Source organism: Prinia subflava, chromosome 2 (genome assembly GCF_021018805.1).
Source record: "Prinia subflava isolate CZ2003 ecotype Zambia chromosome 2, Cam_Psub_1.2, whole genome shotgun sequence".
NCBI lineage: Eukaryota > Metazoa > Chordata > Aves > Passeriformes > Cisticolidae > Prinia > Prinia subflava.
This window is the reverse complement of record NC_086248.1, coordinates 87925787-87953577: the sequence shown is the minus strand read 5'-3', so window position 1 is coordinate 87953577 and position 27791 is coordinate 87925787. Positions and strand designations below refer to the sequence as shown.

At 50.9% G+C, this 27791-nt stretch overlaps 1 protein-coding gene across 8 annotated transcripts; it reads left to right on the top strand.

The window, feature by feature from the left end:
* VEGFA (vascular endothelial growth factor A) lies at positions 1 to 22966 on the top strand. 8 transcript variants are annotated; one of them, XM_063390919.1, is made up of 9 exons: positions 1 to 616; positions 6360 to 6411; positions 11532 to 11728; positions 13447 to 13523; positions 13931 to 13963; positions 14124 to 14270; positions 16721 to 16792; positions 17930 to 18061; positions 20322 to 22966. In XM_063390919.1, the coding sequence occupies exons 1-9, from the start codon at positions 551 to 553 to the stop codon at positions 20341 to 20343; spliced, it is 798 nt and encodes a 265-aa protein (XP_063246989.1). In that variant the 5' UTR covers positions 1 to 550; the 3' UTR covers positions 20344 to 22966. The 8 variants fall into 8 exon arrangements, 6 of the variants coding, with proteins under 6 accessions (XP_063246989.1, XP_063246991.1, XP_063246990.1 ...); XM_063390921.1 differs by lacking the exon at positions 14124 to 14270; XM_063390920.1 differs by lacking the exon at positions 17930 to 18061.
* The last annotated feature ends 4825 nt before the right edge of the window (positions 22967 to 27791 follow it).

Here is a 27791-nt window from a genome sequence, read left to right as displayed (position 1 = left end):
GGAGAGGGGTCGGGCCGAGCGGCGGCGGAATCAACCCCTTTTCCCCGGGGAGGCGACCCCGGCTCGGGGAGCCGCCGGAGGCAGCCGCCGCGAAGAGGGGGCGCAGGAAAAGAGATGCATTGAAAGTTTCCGCGCAAACTTTGCCGTGAGTGCGCGAAACCGAGCGAGCGCGGCGCGGGTGCCTGCCTGCCCCGACGCGGGGAGAGCGCCGCGGACGGGCGCCGCTGTGGAGCTCGGACTGCCCGGCGGCGGGGGCCGGGCGGCGGCAGGGCGGCCGCGGAGCCTGCGCTCGGCCCGGCGGAGCGCCCACGGAAAGGAGCAGCGGGGGCCGGCGGAGAGCCGGGCTTATGGAGGGGTGAAACCGGAGACCCCGAAGAGGAACCCCCCTTCCCCCGGAACCCTTTGCAGCGCCCGGCCGGCGGCACTCCAGGAGGCGGCGGCGGGCACGGAGGAGGCGCGGGCGAGAGCGCAGCGGGGCGGCGGCGGCGGCGGGGCGGCGGCAGCGAGGCGGAGCACGGCGGGCCCCGCTTCGCGGCGTGCGCCGGCAACCATGAACTTTCTGCTCACTTGGATCCACTGGGGGCTGGCGGCGCTGCTCTATCTGCAGAGCGCGGAGGTAAGCGGCGGGACGGGGGCTTTTGTGCCCCGCGTAGCGGAGGGGGAGGGAAGGCAGACGGCCGAAAATACTTATCCCCCCCCTTTTTTTTTGTTTTCTCGCGGCACCCCCCCTTTGCCTCCCACCTGCTCGGTGCGGTGCGGCCGCGCCGCTGGCGCCGGCTGAGGCTGGGTGCCCGCAGCACAGACACGTGTGCGTGCGGTGCTGCTCGGGGGGACAGCGCTGCCCGGAGCCCGTGCGGAGCGCCGCGCACATGAGCGCGCCCCGGCGCGGGGCTCCCGGCGCGGCGCGGCCGCGGGGTCCCGCCGGGGCCGGGGCGCTGCGGTCGGCGGGGCGCGGGGCAGGGAGGCAGCGCGCTGCCTTCTTGCATCAGCCTCGGGTCTCCTGACATTGCAAAAGGCTGTTTCGGTGATATTTGCCTTGGGTCCCAGCTCGGGTTCGTGCCGCCGAGTGGAGTTCAAAATGCCTAGCTGGAAAAACAAATAAGAGATCAAAGAGGACAAAATGGGTCCAGAATTTCGTCCAGATTGTAAAAAAAAATTAATCAAAATATACATTTCCTGCACCGAGATTACAAAACCAAGGATTTTTCTCTTCCTCTTCTGTTACTTTTACCTCTTTGTCATTCCTGAAGAATTAGAAACCAACTCTTTCTCCTTTCCTCTTTTTAAAGTAAAAAGGGCAGCTTGCTATGCAAACCTGTCCTATAAATCTGTTTTCTAAAGAGTCGAGAGGGCTGTGTTGCCAAGAGATATTAAGGGGTTTAGACAGAGTGCCCACGTGAAAGTGGCTGTTCGCGAGGCAGGCACGGATTACGTTTAAAGGTTATAACAGGTTAGTTCTTTCCTGCCATTTCTGCTCGGCGCTTGGAAAGAGCGCGGGCCAGATCATCTCCCACAATCGTGAAAATAAACGTCGCTTGCAAACTAATCAGTTATTCACATTGTTTGTTCAGCACCGATGCTGGAAGGCAACTCCCCAATTAGGAGCCATTTCAGCTGTAACTGAAGTCATGCAAGCACTGCACGCTTTGTTTCTAGCCTGTTATATCTCTACTTTATCCAGTGACAGCCGCACATTAGGCTGTGCTCGGCTGTGCTCGATGGGAACTGAGGCGCACTCTCACTTGAGTGTGGCACACAGCAGCTCCCTGCTGCCTTCCTGCCAGATTTGGCTGGTGGGACAATTGTTTCTGCTCTCCGGTTTTTCCACCATCACCCAGAATGGGTGTTTCTCTGCCTCCCAGCTCCTCAGTAAATTTGTACAGTAGCATCTGCTCTCCACCTATAGTATAGACAACTCTGTATCGGTGTCCAGTGATAACATGCTTTAACCCTCCCCTTGTTCCTCTTCCCCTCCCCTTCCTCTTCCCCAGAAGATCAGGTAGAGTCGAGATCTGTCTGTCCTCAGGAGCTGCATAAGTCTCATGCTGCCTTTACTCCTAGGCTGAAGGATGGTGCAGATGAGAAAACAGTGTAAAGATGGAAAAAATGGTAGGGAAGAATTATAGAAGTTTGGGGGGAAAATGTTGCAGGGATACAACACAAGAGATGGCTAGAGGTTCAGGTACCTGGGTGATGTGGGCTGCGTAAGTGCTCGGGCAGATCGGCGGTGAGATCTGCCCTTCGGTTCTGTCCTTATTTGTCCGTTGGTTGTCCGGGCACCACGGTGATGGGAACGTTAGGAATACCAGCAGATCTCATGGAGGCAGCTTGAGGATGACTCTGAGCATGGCAGAAGGCCTGACTCTTCACCCAGGACTAGGGTTTGTGCTTTGATGATAATATTTATCTGGCTGTCAGGCTGATCTATCTAGCTAGCCAGGCGCATTATAAAACATTAAATAGAAGTCCTGACAGAGTCTGAGTTGGGGTAGCATATGTCTTCAGGGGGCCAGCATGTGTCAGGCAGCTTTCCTGGAAGTGAAGAGGAAGGGATGAAGGAATCATGACAGTCCTCTGGTGAAGGTTCAAGGGGATGACTCCTTACTGAGGTAGTTGTTATTGTTGCTCCTGCAGCAAGACTTGGATGGTGGGAAATTGTTTCATGGTCGGGTCTGGGCAGCACTGATGCCACAGGTGTCTGCCTCCACTGGTGGCGATAGCCTTTCCAAGCAGGCGAGGGAGGGAAAGGCAAATTTGCAGTGCCACCTTCCCAGCTGATTGATTGTGCTGAGCAGTGTGCACATGCACCACGGGATTAGAGACATTGTCTCTTTCCAGTCCTCCCTTTCCTAGAGAATGAGGCACAGGTGGTTATTCCCCATCTTCCTGCATCTGTGGGTCTTGCTGCCAGCCTGGTCACTCTTGATGATGGTCTGGGAGCTCTTCCCCTCCTGCCCTGAACAGCAGAGGGACCTGGATATACCAGCTGTATTGCCATAGGGAAGAGGCAGTGATCAGACACTGAGGGGGGGAGAACAAGCCTGTGACTAGACTGTTAATGATTGCACACCCACCAGGCTGCCTGCCTTTGCTGTGCCTCAGCACCACACCACGAAGGGGAGCCACCAGAACCTGCTTCCACAGCCCTTAGGCAGCTGGGACGCAGCAGGTCACCTTCCGCAGAGCCGTTCCTGTGCTCTGAGGACTGGCTGGAAAGAGGAGCACTCCTCTGGGAGCAGGGGAGAGGGACATCTGAGGGGCTCACTGATTCCTGAGCAACCCCAAATCCATTCTCCTGTCTATGCTGTCAGAGGTGCCTTGGCTGTGCTGGCAGCTTGCAGGATTACTGACCTCTGTCTGCATGTACAATGGAGAAGGAGAGCAGTGAGTCCCATTCCCCCCCCTCTCTAAGCAGAAAACGCTGAGAATTTCTAGTGCCTAAGACGAAAAGTGCCTTAACTCCTGTCCCAGAGTCCCTCTCAAAGTGGATGGATTGTTTGTTCCAGTCCTAAACAGTTACAAAGCTCTTTTAATGAGGCTGCACAGATTAGGGGGAGGGGAAGGGAGAGAAAGAGTGCTGGTGGTGGTGGTGGTGGTGAGGGGGGTGATGGTTAGAGAGGAATGACTTGATTAACCTTTTCTCTCCCTTCAGAGAAAAGCTTGCTTTAGACAGGGACTGGAGGAGAAGGGAGACAGGGAAGGTACAGAAACATGGATGGTGTGAAGTGGGTTTATTTGTTAGGGAAGTTTTTACCCCACAGAGGCGGGGAGGTGCATTTGCTACAACCTGCAAAGAGTACAGAAAGGAGCTTCCTCTGTCAGCCCCATGCCTGGGCTCATTTATCCTACTCTCAAGGCCAAGCCAGGGGTTGCTTGCACACTACTGTGAAATGTTGAAAATCTATTGGAAGGAAATGGTGTTACAGAACTGTTGGGTAATGCCAAAAGCCAGCAGAGGAGAGCATGACCTTCAGGCTCCTACCGAAGGGCACAGTTGGCCTGCTTGTCCTGAGGAATGTTTTTGGTTCCCTGTGTCTGATATGCAGCAGACTGTTTTGAAGTGAGGCACAAGGCCCTGCCTCACCTGCTGTTCTGGTGGACGTGCTTTGAGGGCACTAGGCACAGGTGAAAGGCGCTGCTGAAAGGGCAGAAAAGTTTCTTGGAATAGTGAGCAGAGAGCGTGTTACTGATAGTTCTGGGAAACCTTTCTGGTTTCTGCTGAGAGCTCCCCTGGGAAAGCTCAGAAGCTCTTTGCCCACTTTGCACTGATCTCGCTTCCCATCTTTGGGGTCAGATCACATCCCAGGTCCAGGTGAGCACTGCAAGAGTGTTCTGGCTCCTGCTCCACTACATCAGGGGCAGGGTGAGGTGCTGGCTAGGCGCAGGTGAGTAGCAAAAGTGTGTGGTTTGCTTCTGCTTCTCATCACTTGTGCAGCCTGTGTGCTTGCATGTGAGGAGACAGTGGGCTTGGCAGCTGGCTGGGTAGTTTTGCATAGAGAATGGGTAAAAATGACCCTCAAAGTGTCTCCAAGCTAATTTTGCTCAGTCTGTCATGGTCATTTTGTATGTGAACCAGAAAGCCCTCTGTGAAAAGTCTTGGGCATTGTGACTTGAATACACTGACTTGGCTCGTGATCCTCTTCCTGTGCCATAGCAGATTGAGGCTTTTCTGCCCTTGATGCGGTTTTCCTTTTACCCATAGATTGTCAGGCACTGAGTGGCTTTGGAAGGCCGCTGCAGCCTCCATTTTGTTTGTGCTATTGCAGTGACCTTCACACTTCAGGAATGAAACTGTTTCTAGGAACCTGCTTTTTAAAGTGTTGCCACAGCACAGAGACTGGGCACCCAGCCCCCTCATCCCCAGAGAAGAAATAGACCTACACATGGGGCAGCTCAGGTCTGGGCTGGCTGGTAAATTGCGCCCAGGTAGAGAAAGAGAATTTTGAAAGGAGAAACAAGTTTGATATGGGGCACCTTAGACAAAGGGAACTATGCACAGACACAAAGGAATGTCTGGGAGAGGGGCTTCTAGCTGGCTCTCTTGCCCCCTCCTTTTAAAAGCTGACACTTTTGGCTGCTTGGATGGTGGTGCTGCCCTGTGCACAGGACTGCTTAGAAGACCATAGGTGGCAGATTCCTGTTGTGAGCTTGGGGTGGACTTGGCCTTAATTCAGTTCTCTCTTCAGCTACAAGATCAGAGGGTCTTTTTCCGAGCCTGAATACAGCATATTGCTGACAAAGCAGTATTTTGTGTGGATCCCCATGCTTATGGGCCTCTGCTGAAAAGGCAGCAGGTTCTGGGGTGGACGGCATCACACAGGTGGCAACATACCTCGGAGAGGTGAAGAAAGCTGGGCCTTTTCCGTTTTGGTTCAGAACAGAACAGCAGGGGGAAGCCTGACTTGGCTGGAAAGTTACGTCACAGCTAAAGCCCTCACGAAGAGCAGGAAGAGTGGCGTTCTTGTTTCACCTGGAATTAAAAAGACTTCCTTAGTAAAGTGGTGTAATATTTCTCCATACCATTTTGGGGGTGGGTTACCTGTCACCACTCCTGCCTGCATCAGTGCTTCGGAAATGTCCCTAGTCCCAAAGGGCAGCAGGAGCGACTGCAGAGCTTTTAGCCTTTTGGGTTTGGCCCAGGGGAAGCTGTGGAGCGCAGGAATGGGATCCACGCAGGGGCTGGGCACTGGGGCTCCTAGGCGAGGCCGCGCATTGCCCTCCCTTCCCTCCGAGAGGAGGAAAACCCGGGCGGTTTGGCAGCGTCCGTCGGCAAAGTGGTGCTGTCACAGTTAATCGCCCTGACACCCGGCCAGATGCCGACACCTCCGTGGCCACCACTGCTGGGTGACAGACATCTGTGACATTGAGAGGGGAGCGATGCCCTTCCGTGTCTGCCCTCCCGGGCCAGATTCGCTTTTACGGGGAGAAGCGATGCCCGGTTCCACCGGTCGTGTCGGCAGTAGCAGCAGCAGGTCACCCCGTTACTTTTCTCTGCCGGGCTCGCATTTGCTCCGGGTGTTTGCCCGCGGTCACTGACAGCAGCTCCTCGGGGGCGCCTTTCTCCCTTTGGGGCCTCTCGGGCCCGCCACGCCGCCTTTCCAGCCCCGTCCTCCAGCCCGGAGCCGTCCCGCCCGTGCCCCTCTCGGCTCCCCCGGGGGACGGGGAACAAAAGGTCCCTCTGTGCCCACCGGGGCGGCGGGCGGGGAGCGGCTCCGCCTCGGGGGCGCCCGCTCCCACCGGGGCTCCCTCCGCCCCCTGCCCGCCGCGGCGGCGGGACCGGGACCCCCGGGGCCCCTGCCGGGCCGCCCGGGAGCGCGTCACGGTTCCGTTTGGTGACTGATTCTCTGTTGTCTTTGCAGTTGTCGAAGGCTGCGCCTGCCCTGGGGGATGGGGAGCGGAAACCCAATGAAGGTAAGCGCTGGGCGGCTTCCCGGCGGGCGGGGACGGCCGGGGGCTGGGGGGAAGGAGCCCCCGGAGCCGCCGGCAGCCAACACCGCCACCTCCCGGGGAGCGGGGCCGGGGGCTGCCGGCGGGAGGCGCCGCCGCCATCACCCTCTTCGTGGCGGCCGCAGCGTCCCCGCCCCACGCCGCGGGCCCGGGCCGGGCCATGGGGCCGGGGGTGGCCGTGGGGCCGGGCTCCGGGGCGGCCGCGGTGCCAGGGCGGGCAGCAGGGCCGGGCCAGCCCGCCCCTGGCTTACCACAACTCACAGGGAAACTGCGTGCGTGCGCTGGTGCACATACGCACGCTCATTTATATATATATATATATACACACACACATATATATATATCTGCGCACACACGGGCGCACACAAAGAGCTGAGTAGCGGCGAGCAGTTTGCTGGGGGTTTGCCACAGTGCTGTAGGAAGGGATTTGTCAAATTTTGCTGCCTGCCTCTTTCCCGGCGGCGCTGGTGATGCCCGGCTGGATGGCCAGGGCTGATCCCCGAACAAAGGCCGGAGCAGCCCCCAGACGGCGGGTCTGTGAGGAAGAGAAGGGGAAAGGGGCAGGCCAGGATGATTTTCTGGGCTCATGCCTCCCAGCAGTCCCAGCAGTCCTCATGTCTCCCCTGCAGTCAGGAGATTGCTAAGCACTGTAAAGAGCCAGGCTTGAAAAATACACCTTTTTATTCTGGTTTGGGCTAGCAGACTTTGCATATTCAGGGAACAGCACTGTGATCTGATAGGCTCTACTAATTTGTCCCTGGTGGTCCAGTATGGACAGGACCATTGCCTGGCGGGGAAACAAAGTGGTGCCTCTGCAGTTGCTGTGATTTGTGTCTGTCTGGTTGCCCAAAGGCCAGGTTGTGACAGTGTCCTGTGCCTCGTTGGTTCATACAAGTAAATGTAGACCAGAAGGGCAGTCAGCCCCTGGGTTAGTGAGAGACGCCTCCTGCGAGCTCTGTGTCTAGGTGAAGCCCTGTGTGTGTCAGGAGGTTGGCTTCTGTCCGCAGTCCTCAGTTCAGCGGTGGGATAAAAGGGCCGTGGACTTTGGAACCTTCAGGCTGAGGTTGATCATCACCTGCTTTAAGACCATCCTGACCGAGTTTTCCCCTTACCTGCATAGCAGAGCAGATCACTTGTTGCATGGCAGGGTCTGGCAGACGTCTTGCAGGGTCCCCACAGACTGTGACCTTCAGCGTTATTCCAGCTGGAGGTCAGCAGAGGGCTCCAGCAGTGTGGGCTCAGATTGGCTTGTTGGTGTTTTTTTATAGCAGTCAGTTTCAGTTTCTGTGACTATTGGTGTGACAGACTCCATGTGTGTTGCCAGAGGTTTGTGGCAGGCTGTGCTTGGGATAGGTGTCCATTTTGCATGGGCAAAATTTCTGATTTGCTGGTGGGCTGCTGCCTGTTGTGCTTGACCCTTGCTCCTGCTGAAGTCAACAGAAGAAGGTTCAGTGACTCCAGAGGGATCAAGATGGAGCCTGCTGTGAGGCTTATTTTGGTAACCAGTTCTCTGCTGTTGGTAGAAAAGGGCTAGTGTCCTCATCTGTGCCATTTGTTGTGTCCAACAAATCCCTCCTGGGGAGGGAAAGAATCAAACAGAATTAACTTCTGTCACAAGAAGGCTGATGGGATTGCAGGAGAAGCTGGTCTGGCAATATAAATGATGAGACTTCGGTGTTATTGCCCTGGTGCTATTTCTGCACCTTCTGCAATGTAGACACATCTGTGAAATAGAAGTCAGGACTCCTGGCATTACCTTCCTGGCTCTACTTCTGTCGCGTGGTTTGACCTTAAAGGTCCTCCCTCTAACCCTCAGTTCCTCCTCTGTGAAGAGGAGATGATGAGGGGCCTCTGTTACCCAAGGACAGTCCTGTATTTCCTTCCACTGAAGCTTTTAGGGGCTTGGGGTGAAAGGTGGGTTTGTGTGTTTGGCCATTTTATGCTTTCTCTGAGATGTCAAGCTGTGACAGGGCGTTATTTGGGATGAACTTAATTCTGATTGGAGACTGTTATTTTAGCTTCAGCCCCTACCCTTTTGTCCTCAAGAGAGGCTTCCACATGTTTGGTGGCACAGGAAGTTGTAGAAGAGTAAAACAAACACTCCTTGTTTCAGGGGAAAAGATTTTCTGGTATAAATAAAGGAAACCACCAGCACTTGTGGCTGCACTTTTATTTTTAAAATAGCAGTGTGTCTTTATTGCTGCTAAGGCGCTGATGGGGAGGGAGACAAAATGATCATAGACTTTCTTATTTTCTACTCCAGCATGTTTTCACTCAACTGCTCCAAATTTGAACTTAAACTCTGCCTTGAAGAGTTAATGTGGGTCCTGTCTGTGTTTTAACCTTACTTCCCCCTCCATTCACGACGAAGAACCTCTGACTCAAATCTGGAGGTGTTTTGCAGGATAGGACTTAATTGTGGGATTAACTTCTAATGTGGGCTGAAGCCCAGATTGCAGGAAGGGAGCAGACCTAGTGGTTAGTCCTTCGGTGACCTTGCTGTGCTTCCCCATGAAAGAGACCTTCTTCCATTTGAGACACAACCAATGGAAAGGAAGCACAAGCAGAATCGGCCCAGCAAAGTGGGGAATCTAACTCCCAGTGCATAGGAGTAAGTGTAGGGATGGTAGAAGGGGCAGGGCTTTGCTCTGAGGTTGACTGTACCTCAGTCACACGCTCCGGTTTGGTTTGGGTGGTAACTGTGCAAATGAACTACAGAGTGTTGCACAGTCTCCACGTAAATGCTCTGTGTCCAGCAAAATAAGGCAACGTGCCTTTTGTGGCAAGATTTTCTGACTGGCAGCTAGGGAAAGCTTTCCTGATTCCTTTTCAGAGGCTGATTCAGACTTTGGAAAACGGTCATGTGCTAAGTTAAATGGTAGAAACTCCCAGATTCTTAACGGGAAGGATTTAGTCCTGTCAAATCTCCCAGATCTCAAGTATAGTTGTCAGGGTGCAGCTGAAAGCAAAGGCCCTGTGACAGAAGTTGAATGTGCTGTTCCGGGACCAAGCTGTAATCTGGATTCTCTGGTGTAATCCAAATGCTTGGGTAGTGCAAACATTTATATTCCTATAAATATAAAGGCATGGCAGACGGCAGTCAGTTTCACTTCACTTTTCTACTCTGTTTCGGTTTCTGCGTCCTTTATGCCCCAGACTGGTGTGGTGAGCAGCATTTGATCTGCACAGGTAACTGCTGCTTTCCCTCCCTCTTACTTTCAGTCCCTCCCCTTGACGTAGGTCTGTAAGCATTTTTATCCTGAACTATGCCTTTACTGCCAGAGTTCTCAGATCCTGTGTCTGGCACAGTGTGAATAATCACCAGTGCAGTTCAGCGACTGTCTTTGTGCCCGCAGAATTTCCCACATATTAAATTGTTGAACTTGTTGGAACACAGGCGGTGACTAAGGTCACTCCAAAGGGGAACAGGAAGGAGGAGGAGAAGGAGGTAGTCACAGGCAAGAGAGGAGAACAGACAGGAGGCATACGGCAGCTAGGGGAGGAGGGAAGAGAAAGGGAAGGAACAAGGAACAGAAACGTTGTCTTCTAGACAAGGAATACCAACAAGCAGTCCATGCCTGCCAGGCCACATTTCCCTTTCACAAGCCACTTTCTCTTTTAATAGCTGCTCACGCTTGCTGACACTTCAAACTCCTTGGATGGAAGCTCCTCCCCTCTTGTACCCACTCTCGGCACTTCAGCACTATGGCACTGTCAGCCCTGCATGACCTAGAATTAACTTCTAACAATTAACTGCGGGCTGTGAGCTCCAAGCCCTGCAGCTTTCGCATTTTTGTGGCAAAGTAACCTTTATGCCAGTTTGTCACAAGTTCAGGGCACTTTAGAAACGCTTACTGGAGACCATTATTTTCCATGATGCAAGCAGTTTGCTCTTATCACTCTGAGTTATCAACCTTGGTGCTGGAGGACTCTGCATACTGTACAGGTGGATCATTAGAGTGCATAACAGCATGGGGCAGGTACTATCTCCTTGTGCATACTCTTACCCTCTGCTCCATGTGAGACATCCTCTGTTGCCAGTGTGGCACTGGAGCTGGGAGTCCTGGGGGCCTCCATACACTGTTTGCAGTACTATACTAGCACCTGAGGTTTCTGTGTGTGTACTTATCTAAACTATCTCTCATCTCTTTAAATCTCTCCAACCCTTGACCAAGCAGCAGAATGAAGCTTTGGCAAGAGACGGGGAAACATTGAGAAACACTTGTGAAATCAGTGCAGATCGCAAGCAGTTAGCGTTTGCTCCATTTGTACGGAAGGCATGGGATAATGGCAGATCCACCCTGTTCCCCCTCCCACACTGTCTCATTGTGGTTCAGTAGCCAAATATATAGTCTGGTTAATCCTGGGGGTGCTGTGAGTCTACTTTGAATCTTCCAGTGGGTGGCTTGGTTCCTCGGTCTGGGAAAGTGGTCAGTGTGGAGACACGGAGGCTGTGACTTGGAGTGGGTGCTGTCATGGTTCCGTGGTGACCTGCAGAGGTGGATGTTCTGCATGGCCAAAAGAGGTAGATGACAGGAAGGGTGAAGATGCATAGCTGCATGGTTCAGAGCCTCTGCTTGCTCTTTGAAGTGCCTGTGTGCTGAGGTCTGTACAAAGGATGCTTCTGGGTTTAAAACCCACTGGGGCATCCACTGGCTGTTTTGAAAGGGAGTAAAGGGCAAACCAGTGTAGGGCCTTCATCCAGAGCGCAAGAACCTGCTGCAGCTTCAGGGTTTTTTTGGTTGAGCTGATATTCTTAGTGGCAGCATACCAGGAGTATGGAGAATAGCAGAGAAGAGGTTTGGAGAAGAGTCACTTGTGGCATGCGTCATGGTACCAGGGAGGCAAACAGTGAGGCTCTCTTGTCCACCTTGCCTTTACTCTGAAGCAGATGTAGGAGGAGATTGTCTTTTTCCCTTCCCACTTGATGTGTGTGTATGTAGAACACAGATAAAGGATTTAGGCCTGCAAGACTGTTAGTGAAGAGCATAGAGTAGTTGTGTTGTGGCTCGCTTTAAGGGGTGAAGCACTAGACATTCTTGAGCTAAGTTTGCATTAACTTATTCCCTCCATTCCTCTTTTAGTTATCAAATTCCTGGAAGTCTACGAGCGCAGCTTCTGCAGGACTATTGAGACCCTGGTGGACATTTTCCAGGAATACCCTGATGAGGTGGAGTACATATTCAAGCCATCCTGCGTGCCTCTGATGAGATGTGCGGGTTGCTGCGGCGATGAGGGCCTAGAATGTGTCCCTGTGGATGTGTACAACGTCACAATGGAGGTGAGGGTCCAGTTTGCAATCTGCCAGGTTTGTTTGGAAGGAAGCAAGTCAGCCATCAGAGCCACCTCAAGTCCCAGCTCTCAGCTAATTCAGAGGAAGTGCTACCTACCCCAGGGAACATCCCTTCTGACTCTGGTGCTCTGTGTTACACCACACAGGGTTAAAAGATGAGTTCCCTGTGTCTATTTAAGGCTAAGAGGAAAGTCTGTTTTTTGGCTCTTGCTCAAATACAGTAGGTAGGAGCATTTCTGTGAAGGAGCACTTTGTGCTTAGCGAATGCAAAGGAGCATTTCTGATGGTGTTATCTCCGAGTTCCCAAAGAAGATACTCCTTGGGCCCTTGCTTCACCTTAACTCTACACACAGCTGTTGTTCTGAAGGCAGCTGAGTAGGGCAAAAGGGGAGAACCTGTCAGTACTCTCTCCTGAAGGGCATGTGAGGTCAGCCTGTACCAACAGAGCAGGGAATTTGGGTCATTAGCTACCCTGGCATAGCAGGGGTTAAAGGGGCTCTAAGAAACAAACTGCTTCTGTGTCAGCTGGAAAAGTCTTTCTGCCTCTGGGCATCTTCCTCCTTTGTTTGGAGGCTGCTGAATTAATTTCTTGGAAGAGACAGAGGTGGCCATGATAGTAAAGGCTGGGCCTATGGGGAAGATGCAGATTGCTTTAGAGAGCTCTGTTACTGCCCTTGTTCATCAGGCTGGATCCCAGCTCATGTCCTAAATCATGCTGGTGCCCATTACCTGTAACCTGTAGCTCCCTCACCTACTTTTGTCCCTTAGCCTCTTGAATGGCTGCTGTAAATATTGCTGTCCCTTTTTAATAAATAAGAGATGTGCAGTGCTAAGTGATTAACCAGCAGGTCCCTTTATTTGAAGTCTGGGCTCTGTTTGAACTCTGTTGGAGAACCTGCCTGTGCCCTTTCATGGTTCCCCATGCAGCTTTTCCACTTGCAGGCTCCAGCCTGGGCCAGAGCATACTAGCTTAATGTAGCTAGGGATGGTTTCCTTCCTACCATTCCTTGCTGGATTACAGTTCTTGACTGGTATGCCCACATGCCTGTAGAGGGTCAGAGGCACTTAAGCAGATCTCTAGAGCTAGTTTTCTAGCCATGTTCTGGGTTAAGAGAATGTGATAATGTTCCATAGCTTCTAAATAACTTCCCTGGAGGTACCTGGTGCTGGGGTCTGGGTGATGTCCGGCTTTGCAGGACTCTTTTAAACACAGATCTCCAGATTTATTTTGTGCGTCAAGTTACTGAGAAGGTGAGATGTCAACTGGGAAGGAATGGTGGCTTAAGGAAAAGGAGTTGGATTTGGAATTTTTGATTGGGACCTTTGTGTAAGACTGAAGCACGGCTTGTGCACAAGCAGGCTGGATGTTCAGCTACTGTCTGTCCAGCATCAGCCAGGGAGGGCTCACTGAGAACCTTGCTATGGTGGTGCACCCTCTCCCATGCCTGTCTTTAAGGCTGTCCACAGTGCTGGCACCAGGCATGCACAAGCAAACAGAGCTTTGGCACAAATCTGATGCTGCTGCTCGCTTGTGATCAAAGGCCTTCCCTGACTGGGAGCACAGGGCCTCAGAACTAGCTTGAACTCTGCCCTTCTCTTCCCAGGAGCACCTGGGGTATGAGTGCTTTGCTGCACAGCAGCCTGGCTTGGAGCTGTGAATATGAAGAGTGAACAGGCAGTGACCCTCTCTGTTTCTTTCATTCCAGATCATGAGAATTAAACCCCATCAGAGTCAGCACATATCACACATGAGCTTCTTACAGCACAGTAAATGTGACTGCAGGTGAGAATGAAGCAGCACTGGTTCCTCTTGCAATAAACTTACTCTGAGCCTTTCCTTTTTTCTGACATTGGGTTGGGACTCTTCTTCAGATGCTTCTGCAGCCTTCTTGGTTGGTTTGAAGTGGGATAGTTGAGCCTGGGAAAAGAAGCCCTCTGCTGTCAGGGCTCTCCCATCTCTAGCTATCACAGGTGGACAGTGCTAGCCTGCATCCTGGGATCTTTTGGCACTAGCTACCAGCAAGGGTTAACAGGAGAGCAAAACCACTTTGAGATGAACCACTTAACCTGTGCTATGGGCATCCTGCAATGCATGTCCTTCCCTGGACTTGGTGGGAACTGGGGATAATACCAGAAATATATGTGATAAGCTCTATTCTAATGAGGCCTTTGTTCTGTCTTTCTCCACAGACCAAAGAAAGATGTCAAAAACAAACAAGAAAAGTAAGTGACAAGCCTTTTCTCCTTTCTCTTTTGGTGGTTGGTTGGCACTTCCTGTCCCCACTGCCCCTTGCCCTTCTCTGGTTGGATATACTCACTTTAAGGAGGTGTTTTTGGAAATGGCATATGGTACTGCATGGGGGATGCTCTGAATCCATTCCAGATGGTCACAGAAACCCAGATCTGATGGTCCTTCCTTCACACCCCAGACGTGGACCTTGCATGACCCATGGCCATGGCAGTCATTCCTAATGCTTTCTCCTGAGTCAGGGAAGGCCTGTTGTGTCTGTCCTGCTGGAATGGATTCAAGGTGCAGCCCCCATTTTCCCCTTCCCTCTTCCTGGGTTGTTTCTGGTTACTGCAAATTGCTGCCTTTCTTTATTATTAATTTTTTTCTTGCTGCTTGAGTGAGTACTTGCTGGCTTCTATCACAGCAACTTTGGTAGGAATTCTGCTGGCTACAGGGAGAGGTGGAAGTAGAGCCTTGGTGGAGGCAGAACTGATGCCATGCAGGATGTGACACTGGTTTTGGTTGGGTGGGGCCCTGGGAGGGTGTAAAGGGAGGTGGATGTCCTAGCTGGGTCTCAGTAAAGGCTTTCATGAGGGGTTTTTTGAATCTGATGGATTTGCTTTGGTGGCCTGAAGGAGGTTAAGTCACAACCTTCCCTTTACTTCTTCCCCAAAGTAAAAAGGTTGTGGAAAGCAGAAAAATAAGCTCTAATCCTGCAGTAGTTGCAGAGACGAGCATAACATATGAAACAGCATTGAAAAGAAAGAATGATCTCTCTGGGTGAGAGGATCAGCTGGACTGCGCACGACTGGGAGAGCAACTCTGCCGTGTAGAGGTGCAGAGTCGGAGAGGAAGGAGTAAATATTTGAAGATGAGGCTGAATTGCTGAATCTGAGACAGAGGGAGCAAACAGGAGAGAGAGAGAGAGAGAGAGCTTCTTTCACCCCTCTCCTGGTGGTTGTATGTTTCTAGCTGCCTTCCAGCCTCTCCTCCTCCCCCTGGAAATCTGCTCCTGGCTGCACAGACTGCGTGCAGCCAACAGTCCTCTCTGCACAGGGCCATGTCGGGGACGGTCGGTCTGTGTGGCTCTGTAGTTTGAAGGCGTGCGAGAGTTTGGTCTGTGTGAGCTCTGGTGAGGATGGGGTATGGGTGTAGCAGCCAGCTCGGGCTGTGTTGCATTCACTTTCCTCTTCTAACAGCACCTTGCCTGCTCTTTGCTGGTTCTGTACTCCCCAGGGAAGGAAGGGAAGGGATGGGGAGACTGGTGTGCTTTGATTTGTGCTGGATTGAAAGTCTTGTTATATTGGTACCCCTCTCCTCCCTTCAGGTTGGTTTTCTTCCCCTCACCATCTCCCTGTGACTCCTGCCTGACATGTAGGGCAGAACCGGGACTGAGCTGATGCTCTGACACTCGTTCCAGTGAGACGACTTTAACAGGGCCTAGGAGACACCTATGGTGCTTTCTCTTCTGTTCTCCCAATTCCCTTTGACAGCTCTCTCCCGAGGTGGGCTGCACCAGGGAACGAGGGAGCCTTTGCTGAACTGCCTCAGAGCTGGGACTCATTTGCCTGACAAGCCCTGGTGCTTTGCCTAGGGCCTTCTCCTTGCATGTCTCTCCCTTGCTCCTGTGCTAATGTGGCTCAAGGAGCAGTACAGGCTCCAGCCTCCCTCGCTCCCTGTGCTCTCAATGGCCCATAGGGATCCATGGTTAGTGTCCAGGACCAGCATGTCCTAGCCCCTGCCTGCTCAGCTCTTGCCCAAGAATCAGAGGCAACTGGTGAATTTTTCAGAATGGAGTCAGTGCCTTGGCTCCATCTGCTTGTCTGTCTGGCAGATCTACATGGGAGGTCACAGGAGGGAAAGGAGGGAAGAACTGAAAGCTGCTTGCTGATTATCTTCTGGGTAAAATAACTAGGTCAGGCCTTCCTCTTCCCCCTCTTTACTCTTCAGTACTCAGAATGGAGGCTGCCAGAGGAGATGTTACAGACATACAAGTAAGGTCTCCTGGAGTCCTCTGAATCACAGGCAGGAGGTGAAGTGAATGAGCAAAGCCTTCAGGTTGGATAACCCTCTCCCACACAGCAGTACTGTGTAGATCAGATCTCCTCCCTTGTCTGTGGAGCGCTCCCATCCCAAGGCAGGATTGCCACCTGCCCTGCAGCAGAGCTACTGGAGCTCAGCTGCCCCCTGCTAGGTCCAGTGCTGGGTAGAGCATCAGGTCAGAGTGATTTCCTCTTCCCTGAAGAGAGCCCTTTCACCCAGGTTGCCTTTTGTCAGTCGTGCGCCTGTGCTTGTCGCCTGGAATGGTTGTCTGCACTCACTGCGGTGGTGTGATGCTTTCACAAAGCTCTCTGTTCCTTCTCCCTCTCACCCCCTGCCCCTTTCCCGCTGCTCCTCTCAGGAGAGGGCAGGTGCCCCTCTGAGGCTCCGGCAGATCCACCTCTGCTCGCAGCAGCCTTGCAGGAGGTGGTCTCTGCTGAGTTCCTGGTGCTGGCTTGGCTGTGGGCAGGCTGGTTGCGGAGCTGGCAGGAGCGCCGGAGCCGGTGAATGTGTGTGCGAGGTGGAGATCTGTGCTTCGGCCCTGGGATTTACCCTCCAGTCCTGCCTCATGTGCTTCTCCCCTCCCAGCAAGGCACATGGCTGTATTTTTTTTCTCTTCTTCCTTGCATTTTCTTCCGTTTTCTCTCTGTCTCTCCCTTTCTTTCCCCCTCTCTCTCTTTCTCTTTTTTTTTGTTTTGTTTTTCTTCCAGAAAATCAAAGCGAGGAAGGGGGAAGGGTCAAAAGAGAAAGCGCAAGAAAGGCCGGTACAAACCACTCAGCTTGTACGTTTGTGTCCTCTGCTTGTAGACTCTCTTCCCTCCCTCTCCCCAAACCAATCTGCCTGCTTGCTGCTCGCTCAAATCTCACCCTCCCCTCCCAGTCACTGGTGGGCTGCAGATCCTGCAGGGGCAGCACTGGTGGTGGCACTGCTCTGGCACTAAGGCTATCTCAGGGAAGGTGGCTTTAGCTTGCTTGGCTCTCTAATCATCAGTGGCGACCATTGTCCCAAGGCACAAGAGTGTGGTGGGTGGACGAGCACCCTGCACCTCTTCACGCCTTCCGGTTGCAACTCTGTCGTCTGCTTTCCACTGCTTGTCTCGTGCCCTCACTGCTATGACGACTGGTGACAGGCAGGCTGGCATCTGCCGTGCATGTGTGTGTGTGTGTGTGTGCGTGTGCACATGTGTGTGCGTGTCTGGTGGAGTCACAGGTGGAGAGGAGAGGTGGGAGAGCGGGAAGCCAGAGAGGGGATGCTGGGGAGCCGGGGGGGGGCTCTCTGTCTGTTTTTTTTCTTTTCTTTCTTTCTGCTGGATTTGGTGGCTTGTCTCTCCCTGTCTGTTTCGCTCTGCCTCTCTCATGGTGGTTCACAAATTTCTGCATTGTAAATTCACAGTTCCTCTGTAGGAGGCTCTTAGGTGGCGAGGTTGGGATGGGGCTTATAGAAAGGAGGGCAGTGCCAGCTGCAGGGGTCAGCATGTGATGCTGGAGCCCAGCTGCTTTCCAGGGGAGGAGAGACCCTGTGTACTTAACTCGTTCAGCTGCTGGCCTCTTTCTACTCGAATAATCCACTTCAGAGAACTCCTTTCACTGATATGTCAGTAGCTGGCTGGGACCTCTCACTTTCCCATCCTTGCTTTCCCCTTCTTTCTCCCTCTGGCCTGAGCCGATGGATCCAATGCAGCATTTGTGAATACTGTGCAGAAGGCCTGTTTTCTTTCTCTTCGCTAATGCAAGGGGTTGCTGTCCTGGGGCTGTTGAGGTGCTGCTGGAAAATCCATCAGCCCGCGGCACTCCAGTGGGCAGCACGGGGGCTGCGGGAGGGGGCAAGGGGATTGCTTTGATGTTCAGGGTGTTGCATGTGTATTTTCTTTCTGCTGAAGCGCTGTAGCTTAGACATCTTTCCTTTTGCCTTTTTGCAGTCACTGTGAGCCTTGCTCAGAGAGGAGAAAGCACTTGTTTGTACAAGATCCCCAGACCTGTAAATGTTCCTGCAAATTCACAGACTCACGTTGCAAGTCGAGGCAGCTTGAGTTAAACGAGCGCACTTGCAGGTTTGTGTCCTGAAGGATGAAACACACAGAGAAAGAGAGAGAAAGAGAAAGAGGGGGGAGCTTGCTTCCTGCTGACTTCTGGCACCAGTGCTATTTGACTACTTCTTTTCTCTGTCCTATGTGGGCCAGAGAGCAGAGGGGCTAACTGAGGTGAGGACAGATTTCCCCTGTGTCAGAGGGGAGCTGTGCATTTCAGGTGTGCTCTCAGGTCTTGGATGGGGATGGCTCCCAGAGACAGGCCTTTTGTGTCTCAGGTATTCTGTACCATACAATAGGACAATGGAGTTCATGTTGCTGAGGTAGGCAGGGGGAGGGTCTGTATCCCTCTGTGCCTTACCTGTACGCACCTCTGAGCATACTGTTGGACAAAGACAACTCCTTAACTGACTAGGATTTGACCACCCCTGTCTTCCAAGCCCTTTTTCTGTGGCTTGTGTATGCTCTGCTGTGTGCAGAATGAGGAAAGCCACTAGGACTCTCCCTCAAGGCTGAGCCTACATTCTCTTTTGCCTGTTTGTTCTTCTAAAAGCCAGGGAGAGCACCCTGTCCTGTTGCAGCGTGCTCACAGTTCCCTGTCCTGTCCAAAGTTGTGGTTTGAGAGGCTGCACTCAGGACTCTCAGGACTGTGAATGGAATACAGCAGATTTAAGTCTGACCCTGGGTGAAGGCAGAGGTGTGTATTTCAAGTGTGAGGTGGGAGACATAAAGGCACTGTGGGGTTAGTGTTAGTTTAGAGCTCCGTGCTGTGCATGTGTCATCTGAGTGCTGTCACATACCCTCTGTGGCACAGAGACGTAAAGAAACCGATTCCCGGTTCTCACCTGAGCACTCCGGGGAACTCAGGGGGGTGTCTTGGCTCACACAAGCTATGTGTGCACCTCTGGTGTGGGATCATCCTACCTGTGTAGAGGGAGATAAAGAAATGGGGTTGCTACTGGGCACTTGGCTGTGGCTCTGAACTCTGATCCCTCTCACAGAGATCTAGGAGATTGTTCCTGTTCCTGCAGTATTGCAGTGCAGTGGCTCAAGGAGAGAACACAAGGGAGAGAGATCTAGGGTCCTCTGTGGCTATATCTTGAAAAGAGAAGACATCCATTGGCTAGGTGGCTAAGGTTGATACAAGTAGCAAGTGCTTCCTTGAAGTGTGAAAATGCTTTATGTCCAAGGCAGAGAGGCATTGGCACTGCCAGCATGGTGGAAACTGCTCTGTGTACTGAGAATTTTTCTGGGGTGCTCCAATTTCAGTGGGAAAGTAATTGATGGAGGGGCCAGAATAGAGCAACTTCTGGAGTTAAACTTCTCCTAGCAAGCTAAACCCCTGAGATCTCAGATGAGACTTAACATTGGCCTTTTCCCCCTGCTCCTTTTCCAAAGTCCAGAGTAACTTATAATTACCCCACAGAGTTTGAAGGGTGAGAAATAGCAACAAATATAACGAAAAACCAGAAAATGTCCCAAAGAAGTCATAATGGCAGAAGGGGTTTGCTAGTTTCTCTTACTAGTACCTCTCTGTGATGGGATAATTGGCACTAAGGGAGGTTTCCAGAGGTGATATGTTGGCCAGAAAAATGGGAAGGAGTCATAGGAGTGGTTAGCTTATCAGTTTCCTGATAAAAAGCTGGTTAAGCCAAGGTTTCTCTTGCTCTTTCTTGTAGAATTAGAATTGGGACCTACAGGGGAGGGTAAATCCTCATTTCTCCTGCTGCTTCTTCAGGCCACTGCTATTCTCTGGTGCTAACCCCCACTCACAGCAGCTAGTGGAATGAAAAGCACTTACTTTCCACCTTCTTGCCTGTATGAGGCCTCGTTGTCTGCACTGCTTCCAACCCAAACAAGAGGCTAGGTGGAGAGCCGAGGGTGTGTCTCTTTCTGCATGCATTGCTTAGCCTTGTTTTTCTGTGTTTGTGTGTATTTGTGTGTATGGTGTGCAAAGATGCAAACAAGACACTCAGCTTGTCTGTGAGGAAGCCACTGATTCTGCTGCTAAATTTACCCCTGTTTGAGTATCCCCCCTGCTCTGTCCAGGTGAGCCTGGGGGGAACAGAATTCATTGACTCGTTTGTGGGGTCGAGATTCTGAGCTTATTTGCCCCATATGCACAGCACTTCACCCCACCAGTGACGTCATGCCATGCCTTAACACCATGTGCTCTTAAAACACATTAGCCACCACCCTCCCTTCCCTTCCCTGCCCTAGCTGCACCCCCATCACAAACATTAACCCCTGTCCTCCTTTTCTCCTTCCTTCTCCTCTTTGGCAGATGTGAAAAACCAAGACGGTGAGCAGCGGAGAAGAAGGGGAAACAGCCCTGTTTCTGGAGCCTGATTTCTCGCCTGGACAGAATAAAACAAAACACTAATCCAAATGAACCCTAAAAATGAAGGATCGGTAGAGCACAGCACTTTCAGTACGGACGATGGACTCCGGAAGGAACATTCCCCAAGGCACCCGCCGCACAGAAATTCACCTTTGGGTTTTGAACTGTTTTATTTTATTTTTCTTTTTATGCTGCTAAATAACAGAGCCAGGAAGACTTATAGGGGTGTATTTGATGGGTTCTCCCATGCATACATATATATGTGTGTATACATGCATATACATATATATATATGTATATATATTTTAACCACATCTATATATACATATATGTATATTTTAACCACACACACACACACATATATATATAATATATATATATATATACTGATTATTTTTTTTAACATTGCTAATGTTATTGGTGTCTTCACTGGATAATACTCGACTGCTGTGGACACAAGCGGGCTACTTGGGGCATAAGAAACAAGCTAAGACTGGACTTGAGTAGAAGCGCTGGGTGTAAACTTCTTAACTCTAACTGACTTGTGCGGCCTCCGCTGTTTTTCTGTAGAGTGTGCTGTACCACAAACCACCTTCTCCTTGCCTGGGACAGGGAGGAGAGGTGATGGAGAGGATGGGCAGGGAGTTCCAAAGAGCGGCATCCTAGGGTGCGATGGGTCAAAGGCCAAGGAAATGGCCATCTCCGAGATCAAGGATTCCTCCTCCCCTCTCTTCCCCCAACCTTCGCCCTTACTCGTCTCATAACCTGCCTGCCTTGCTGGGACATGGGATGTCAGTGTACATTTTGCGTTGACTTTATTCGCTGTAGAACCTTTGCCAGAGAGACGTGCTGGCTTCTCTTAAGGATGGTGGGCAGCTCATGCGCACTGACTTTCTGTTCAAGGAATTATCACAGGAGTCTAGATTTCCCGCCCTTGGTGGCTGCAGAAGGACACAAGGTCTACAGTGTGCTGAAGCAAGAATGGGGACCGGTGCATAGCCACGCAGTTGTTCAGCACTGTCTGCTTTCTTCATGCACAGAGCTGCCACTCAAGAGCATCCAAGATGCTTATGGAACATTTCTGGAAAGGGATATTAATCAAAAGTATATACACAGTAGTGGGGGTGTGTGTGTATGTATGTGAATGTATGCATTTGTGTGTATGTATGGATGTATGTGGTTTTCTTTTTTATATATATATATTTATTTTTATACATATATATATATAAAAAAATAATATATATGTATGCCAAGATTGAGGGGGTGGAAAAAAGAAAGCAACTTTTGCTGCCTTCAGTTTGTATGCCCAGTGTAAATGACCCTTAAGAACGTCAAGATTTTTTTTTTTAATGACGTACTGTAAATATCAGGCCCCTTTTCCATGTCTTGGGCTGGGGAGTCAAATGTGAAGGCAGCTGGAGTCCCTTAGCTGTGTCATGAGGTTCTTGGCTATGTGTGTATCTGCAGTGTGGGCTGTGGTGTACGTGAAACCCACCTTACACACGCGCGCACACACACACGCCCCTGAAAGTGTGTTTGTACATCTATGTGGATATATATAATCTAGTTCTGTGATTAAAATTATTATTAATAATAATAATAATCAAAAAGGTACTCGGTCTGTGTCAGAATGCTGCCAAACGTCATCTGCAATTGAATTCTCAACGCCTGGTAATGTACAACACGGAAAGCTTCCAAAAAGACAAGACAGTCTAAAAACAGACTCACAACAAGCGACTACTAACCACTAGGATCTCCCCATCCGACTGATGGCTTTCAGAAGGAGAGAAAACACACGGGTGGGTGCTTGCATCTGCAATGTAGAATACTCATGCTGCATCGTGTGCAAGACAGAGGCTTCCGATCGGGGGAGGGAAGAGAAAGTGTTTTATATACTTATTTAATATCCCTTTTTAAATTAGAAATTAAACAGATAATTTAATTAAAGAGTAGGGATTTTTCAGTATTCTTTGTTAATATTTAATTTCAACTATTTATAAGCCGTACCTCCTATTTTTTTTTTTCTTTTTTTTTCTTTTTTTTTTTGTACTGGTTATGTATAAATTTAACCTTCCTGTTGTCCCATCCCATCTCTCCCCAATTGTTGGCAGAGTCAGTAGCATGTTATGGGCAGTTATTTAATTAATTTCTCTAACACCTACCCCTACACATTCCTATTGAGACAACGGTTAGATATACATCTACATACTATATATATATTTGGCTATGTGTTTGTATATATATATATGTTTATGTATATGTGTGATTCGGATTAAATAGACACTACGATTTTTTTATATATGTAAAAAGAAGAAACAGGAAAAAATAGAAAATTCTACATCTTGAATCTCTCTCCTTTTTAATTTTAATATTTGTTATCATTTTATTTATTGGTGCTACTGTTTATCTGTAATAATTGCGGGGAAAAAAGATATTAACACTACATATTGTGTCTAGTGAATTTTTTCAAGATATTCCTTAGTACATATTTATTTTTAAACAAAGAAATTACAGATATATCTTAAAACAACAACGACGACGACAAACAAACTTTTTTTTTGTATTAAAGAATTTAATTCTGACCTTGATTTCCTTTGCCTTCTCCTTCTGCCTTGCATCCTGGTTTTCTTCCATTGTGTAACAGTTTCTCCAGCATTGCCTCTGGAGGCCACAGGGCATCAGCAGCCTACCAGTTGGACTCTTGGATTTGAGCCCAGAGCCTCCAAAAGCATCCAGGTACCTAAAGCCCGTTGAAATGAATGGGAGGTAGGCACCATAATCCTTGTGTGGAGCTCAGCCCAAGTTCCCTGCCTGGTGAGAAGAGGGTGGTGTGATGAGCAGGACCAAGGGGGCAGGACTCCTGGGTTCCTTCCCAACCTGATGGCCAAGCAGTGTGGTGATGGTCCCAACCCTGCCTCTTGTCAGGAGCCAAGTTCCATGAGCTGGGTACTGTACAGGCATGAGTAGATGCAATCCTGGTGGAATTTACAATCCAAGGTGAAAGTAATGCTCTGAGCCTGCCCTTTCTGGTAATGGACTTGGTGTTTGCAGTTGGACCTGTGTGTATGTAACTCGCTGTCAGTGACGGCTCAGCCAGACATTGCCATCCTGGATGACGTTGAACAAAAAACTGTTTAGATCTGACAGTGTTCATCACTTCTTGAGGGATCTTGATACCACTGCATCTTTTGTGATGTGCTTTGGGGTCTAGGAGGAAAAGCTTTAGCAGTGGTGTCATTTCCTCGTCACCCATGGAGATGAACGTGTCATGTCAGTCATCTGTCCACACTGGAAAGGAGCATGCAGGAAGTTTCCTGGATGTCTGGGAGGCGACTCACTTAGGGTAATGCAGACCCACTGAGTTCATGGCGGCATCATTCCTGCTCTTGCAAAGGTAAAGAATCTGGCTTCTACTTAGGATGGACTCGGGTAGCTCAACAGGTGAACCTGCAGTCATTGCCTCAGCAGAGGGTGGAGCAGAGGAAAGAAGATGAGTACCTGAGGACACTTTGGTTCACTGTGTTCCATAACGTCTTGTGGACTGCAGCAGTGAGCTGAGAACGTGCGCCACCTGGATGTTTCTGCATGAGGAACCCAAGGAGTTGCTTCCCTTGTCTGTTCACCATTGGCTTTTGTTCTGTGTGGATCTATGGGCTCTTTCACTTACGGCTGTGCAAGCTGATGAAAACAGCAAGCCTATCCTCAGGAGACCTGCACTGCCTGTTTGTGACCTGGGAAATGTTTACAAGTCATCAAATTGGAAAAATTGAAACCAGCAGGTAAGTACTTCTCCCCTGGGCTGAGCTGGATGTGAAATCTCAGCATGAAGGGACCCAGGTCTCCTGGATGGACGAGTCAGCATGTTCCTGTCAGTCACAACACATCAAACCCTCATCAACCCATTAAACCCAACACGTCAAACCCTGTCCCACCAATGGCAAGCTGGGCTGGCTACTGGTGCCCCTCTTTTTTCTTATGTCTAAGGGCTCAGGAGAAGTGGGGTATCTGCAGAGCAAGGTGACCTGATAGCCACCTACTTCATGAGACAGTGGCTGGATGGCATATTTCAGATGGGACAGCTTATAGAATTTGTTTGTGTGGATGCAGCAGAACCAAGGTAGCTGCCTCAGACAACTGCAGCAAGACCCTCCCCAGGCCAGCTCTGACGGGATACTTGGGGCCCTGGGAGCAGTCCAACTCTTCCTTGTTGTCCAGGGTGGGTATAACTGTGCTGTCATCTCTTGTGAGGAAAGTGATCCTAGCTTGGTGTTGCAAGTGAGTTCAGGCTGGTTGGAGAGGCTGTACACGATTGAGAACCCTACCTTTGGAGAGGCTGGGATCTAGGAGAGCAGTTGTCCCTTACTCTACCCCAGGTTTGCACCTGGCTCGCCTGTGCCCTGGCATGAGGTGAGGCGAGGACACGTGGAGGGAGGCCAGGTTTTCAGGCTGGCACTCTGATCTCGTCATACAGCCTTTCACCCTGTGCACGAGAACTTTCCCTGAAAGGCTTCTGGTCACGTCCGCGTTTTGGTTGCTGGCTAATTAAAATGCTATCTTCAGGCAGCCAGCTGATGCTTTCCTCATGCCTGCTGCATTTGTTCTGTGTGATTCACAGAGCGGGGGCACCGTGAAAGGCAGAAAAGGGTGCCCTGGGCAGACACAACAGAAAATCCCACTGGCAATGGAATAAAGGATGCTTTTGGTTGGAAGCCCTGTCTGTCTCTCCCTTTTGGCACCTGCTAGCTGGTTTAACCCCTTGTTGCTGATGCCTTGCTCTGTTCACCAGGTCTGTAAGTCAGCCAGGCTCTGCTTGGGCTCCACCACCTACAATGTCTGTGTTAGAAATGCCTGTAAGTCTCCTGCCCTTCAGCATGGTCCCACAAAGGACCTTGGAAGCCCTAAGGAAATTCATTTTACAGGCTATGTCCTCCTCTGTCTGCCCATGAGACCTTTGGTAGTGAGAGATGGGTATTTTTATAGTAGTCCATGTGGTGAGTGTGCAGGCAGTCTGTGCTTGAGATGGCTGCATTTCAAGGCTAATCCAGATCATTCAGCACAAGGTCTACAGTCCTGGTCTGGGCAAGCACTGTGCTTGCTCCCAGCTCCCCATTTAGGGCCAGGCCAGTGTGGCCCCCGTGGCACTGTGCCACCCCACAGGCAGCTGCTGGCCCTTGCTGTGCCCCACAGCACCTGACACCCTGCACGACGGGGTGGCTGAGCTGTTGGCCATCCCAGAGCAACCAGGCACTTGTGCCTGGACCTCCAGCCAAGCACCCCGTATCTCGTAAGAGGTGGCGAGTTGTGGATAAGAGCAGGGGTGTGATATCCCCTGCACGGCAGTGAAGGAGAGTGTGAAAGGAATGCAGAGTGCCTGAACACAACTTAGAGGGAGGCTTGCCCTTTGGTGTTGGGTGGGAGGACCCCAGGGGCTCTGCATCAGGGGAGAAGGGTCAGGTTCCCCTCCAAGTGTCAGAGGTTTTCTGGCTGCCTGTCTCAGGACAGTCTCTCCAGAGGTGCAACTCACTGTCTGTGTGACGTGATTACAGACATACAAAGGCAAATGGGCTTGTTGGGCAAGTGCCACTTGTTTACCTGCCCAAGTCTGGCTTCCCAAGGCCAAAAAGGCCTTTCCATAAGTATTTCTTTGAACTTGCTGCCTGAGCTGCCTCCATACATCCAGGTGAGCAATGCTGCCCACCCACGACTGAGAGACGTCAGGAGATAGTTAGTTCTGGACTATACCTGTACGTTGTGACACAGGGCTAATCTTGCTGGTTCGTGCTCTGTATTTTTACCTCACTTTTTCAGATGGCCCAAACACTTCTTTGGGAATGAAAAAAAAGCCCCATCTCTCCCTAGCCTGCATGTGCATCTCTTCAGGGATCAGGGCTGTCCACTGCAGCCAGCTGTTGTAGGGTTCTCTGTGTGTTTAGCACCCAGGCGCCTCTGCTGACCAGCCCACCACATTGCCCATCCCCTGGCCAAGCCTGGTGCCTGCACCGGGGAGAAGGTGTCCTGCAAGCCTGATGCCAGCACAGGAGAGCTTTACCTTGGAGCTTGCTTTGACACCACCTTTGTCAGCTATTCTGAGAGTTGTTGGTGTGCTCCATGCTTGGAGTGTGTTGTGTGGTGGGACCCAGGCTAGGGAGGGCGTCTGGCTCTGCTCAGCCCCCTGCCAGCACTGGTGATGAGTGTCAGTTCCTGCTGAACATTCCCCAGGGAGGCTCACGTAATCCCAAAACAATCTGGGATGCAGGTCAGGATGCCTTGCTCCCAACGTGTGTGGTAGCTTCGAGGTGAAAAGCTTTGGGCACGGATGGCATTACCCCTGAATCTTGGTCAAATGGGTCTGTGGTGAAGGAAGGGTGTGACTGATGCAAGCCCTTGAGCCCTCGTAACTCTTTTCAATAGGAGCATTATCTAAGGGCAGATAAAAAAGGGGAGACCTCACCCCTTAGCTGCAAACCCTACTGACAGCTCAGGCGTGGCAGCACAGGATGAGCAAAATGATCAACTTACACAAGAATTCAGTTCCATCACCTCTTCAGAGATTTTAAGGCCTGAGCCCTTCACCTTTGTTTGCCCGTAACTCCTTCCTGAGCCATGGTGTACCCTTTGGAAAGTTGTCCAAGCAGCCATCTCACTGCCCGGCCTTCCTGTCCTCCTCACCTACAGAGAACCTGCTGGCACTGGATCCAGTGCCACAAACATATGGATACCAAGGAGTTTATGTTTGTGTCATTGGCCTCTCCTCCAGAAGCAAGACTCCCACCAGCATCTCTCCCTCGCCTTCCTTCTGTCCTCAGCTCTGACAGCAAGAGTGCAGAAGCAAAAGCCCCAGTAGAGATTTACAATGGATGATTCCTTCCAAAGAAACCCCTCACCTGGTTGCTCAGATGCCTGTGCAGATACTAACTTCTGGAAATGCAATTTCCTTTTGATCATCTCTACTTTTTTTCTTCACAGCTCCAATTTGCCCATTCCGCTTCCAAATTGCCTTACTTATGTCGGGCAGCTTGCTGGGAGGTTCAAGTCTTTTTTTTTGCACTGCAAGGACCTCACATCTGGGAGAAGCAGCCTGAAGACTCCTGAGCAGATTATGTTTGTTCAAAGGTGTTGTTGCCCCTGGGGATAAGAAGCTAACTCCTGCTTACTTTGATTTATCTCACTACTGGTAGTGTGGTGAATGGGGGTCAACGGCACAGGATATGATTGTTTCCAGTCTTCATAGGCATAATAAATTATGAGTCATAGAATCATCCTGAGTTATTCAGTGACTAATCTGAGGCTGGTCTTGAGGCTGAGGGCCAATTTTTTTGTTGCAGTATTGGCTTCCCAGAACTCTGCGTTGTGGATGTGCGGTGTAGACCTAGTCAATACACAGCACCTGGGAGAACTGGCTGAGCTGCCAGA

What these genes read in the sequence shown, in the direction of transcription:
- VEGFA (XM_063390919.1), top strand. Translation starts at nt 551, where the DNA reads ATGAACTTTCTGCTCACTTGGATCCACTGGGGGCTGGCGGCGCTGCTC. An exon ending in TCTATCTGCAGAGCGCGGAG is followed by an intron (nt 617 to 6,359) that starts GTAAGCGGCGGG and finishes TTGTCTTTGCAG; the next exon opens with TTGTCGAAGGCTGCGCCTGC. An exon ending in GGAGCGGAAACCCAATGAAG is followed by an intron (nt 6,412 to 11,531) that starts GTAAGCGCTGGG and finishes TTCCTCTTTTAG; the next exon opens with TTATCAAATTCCTGGAAGTC.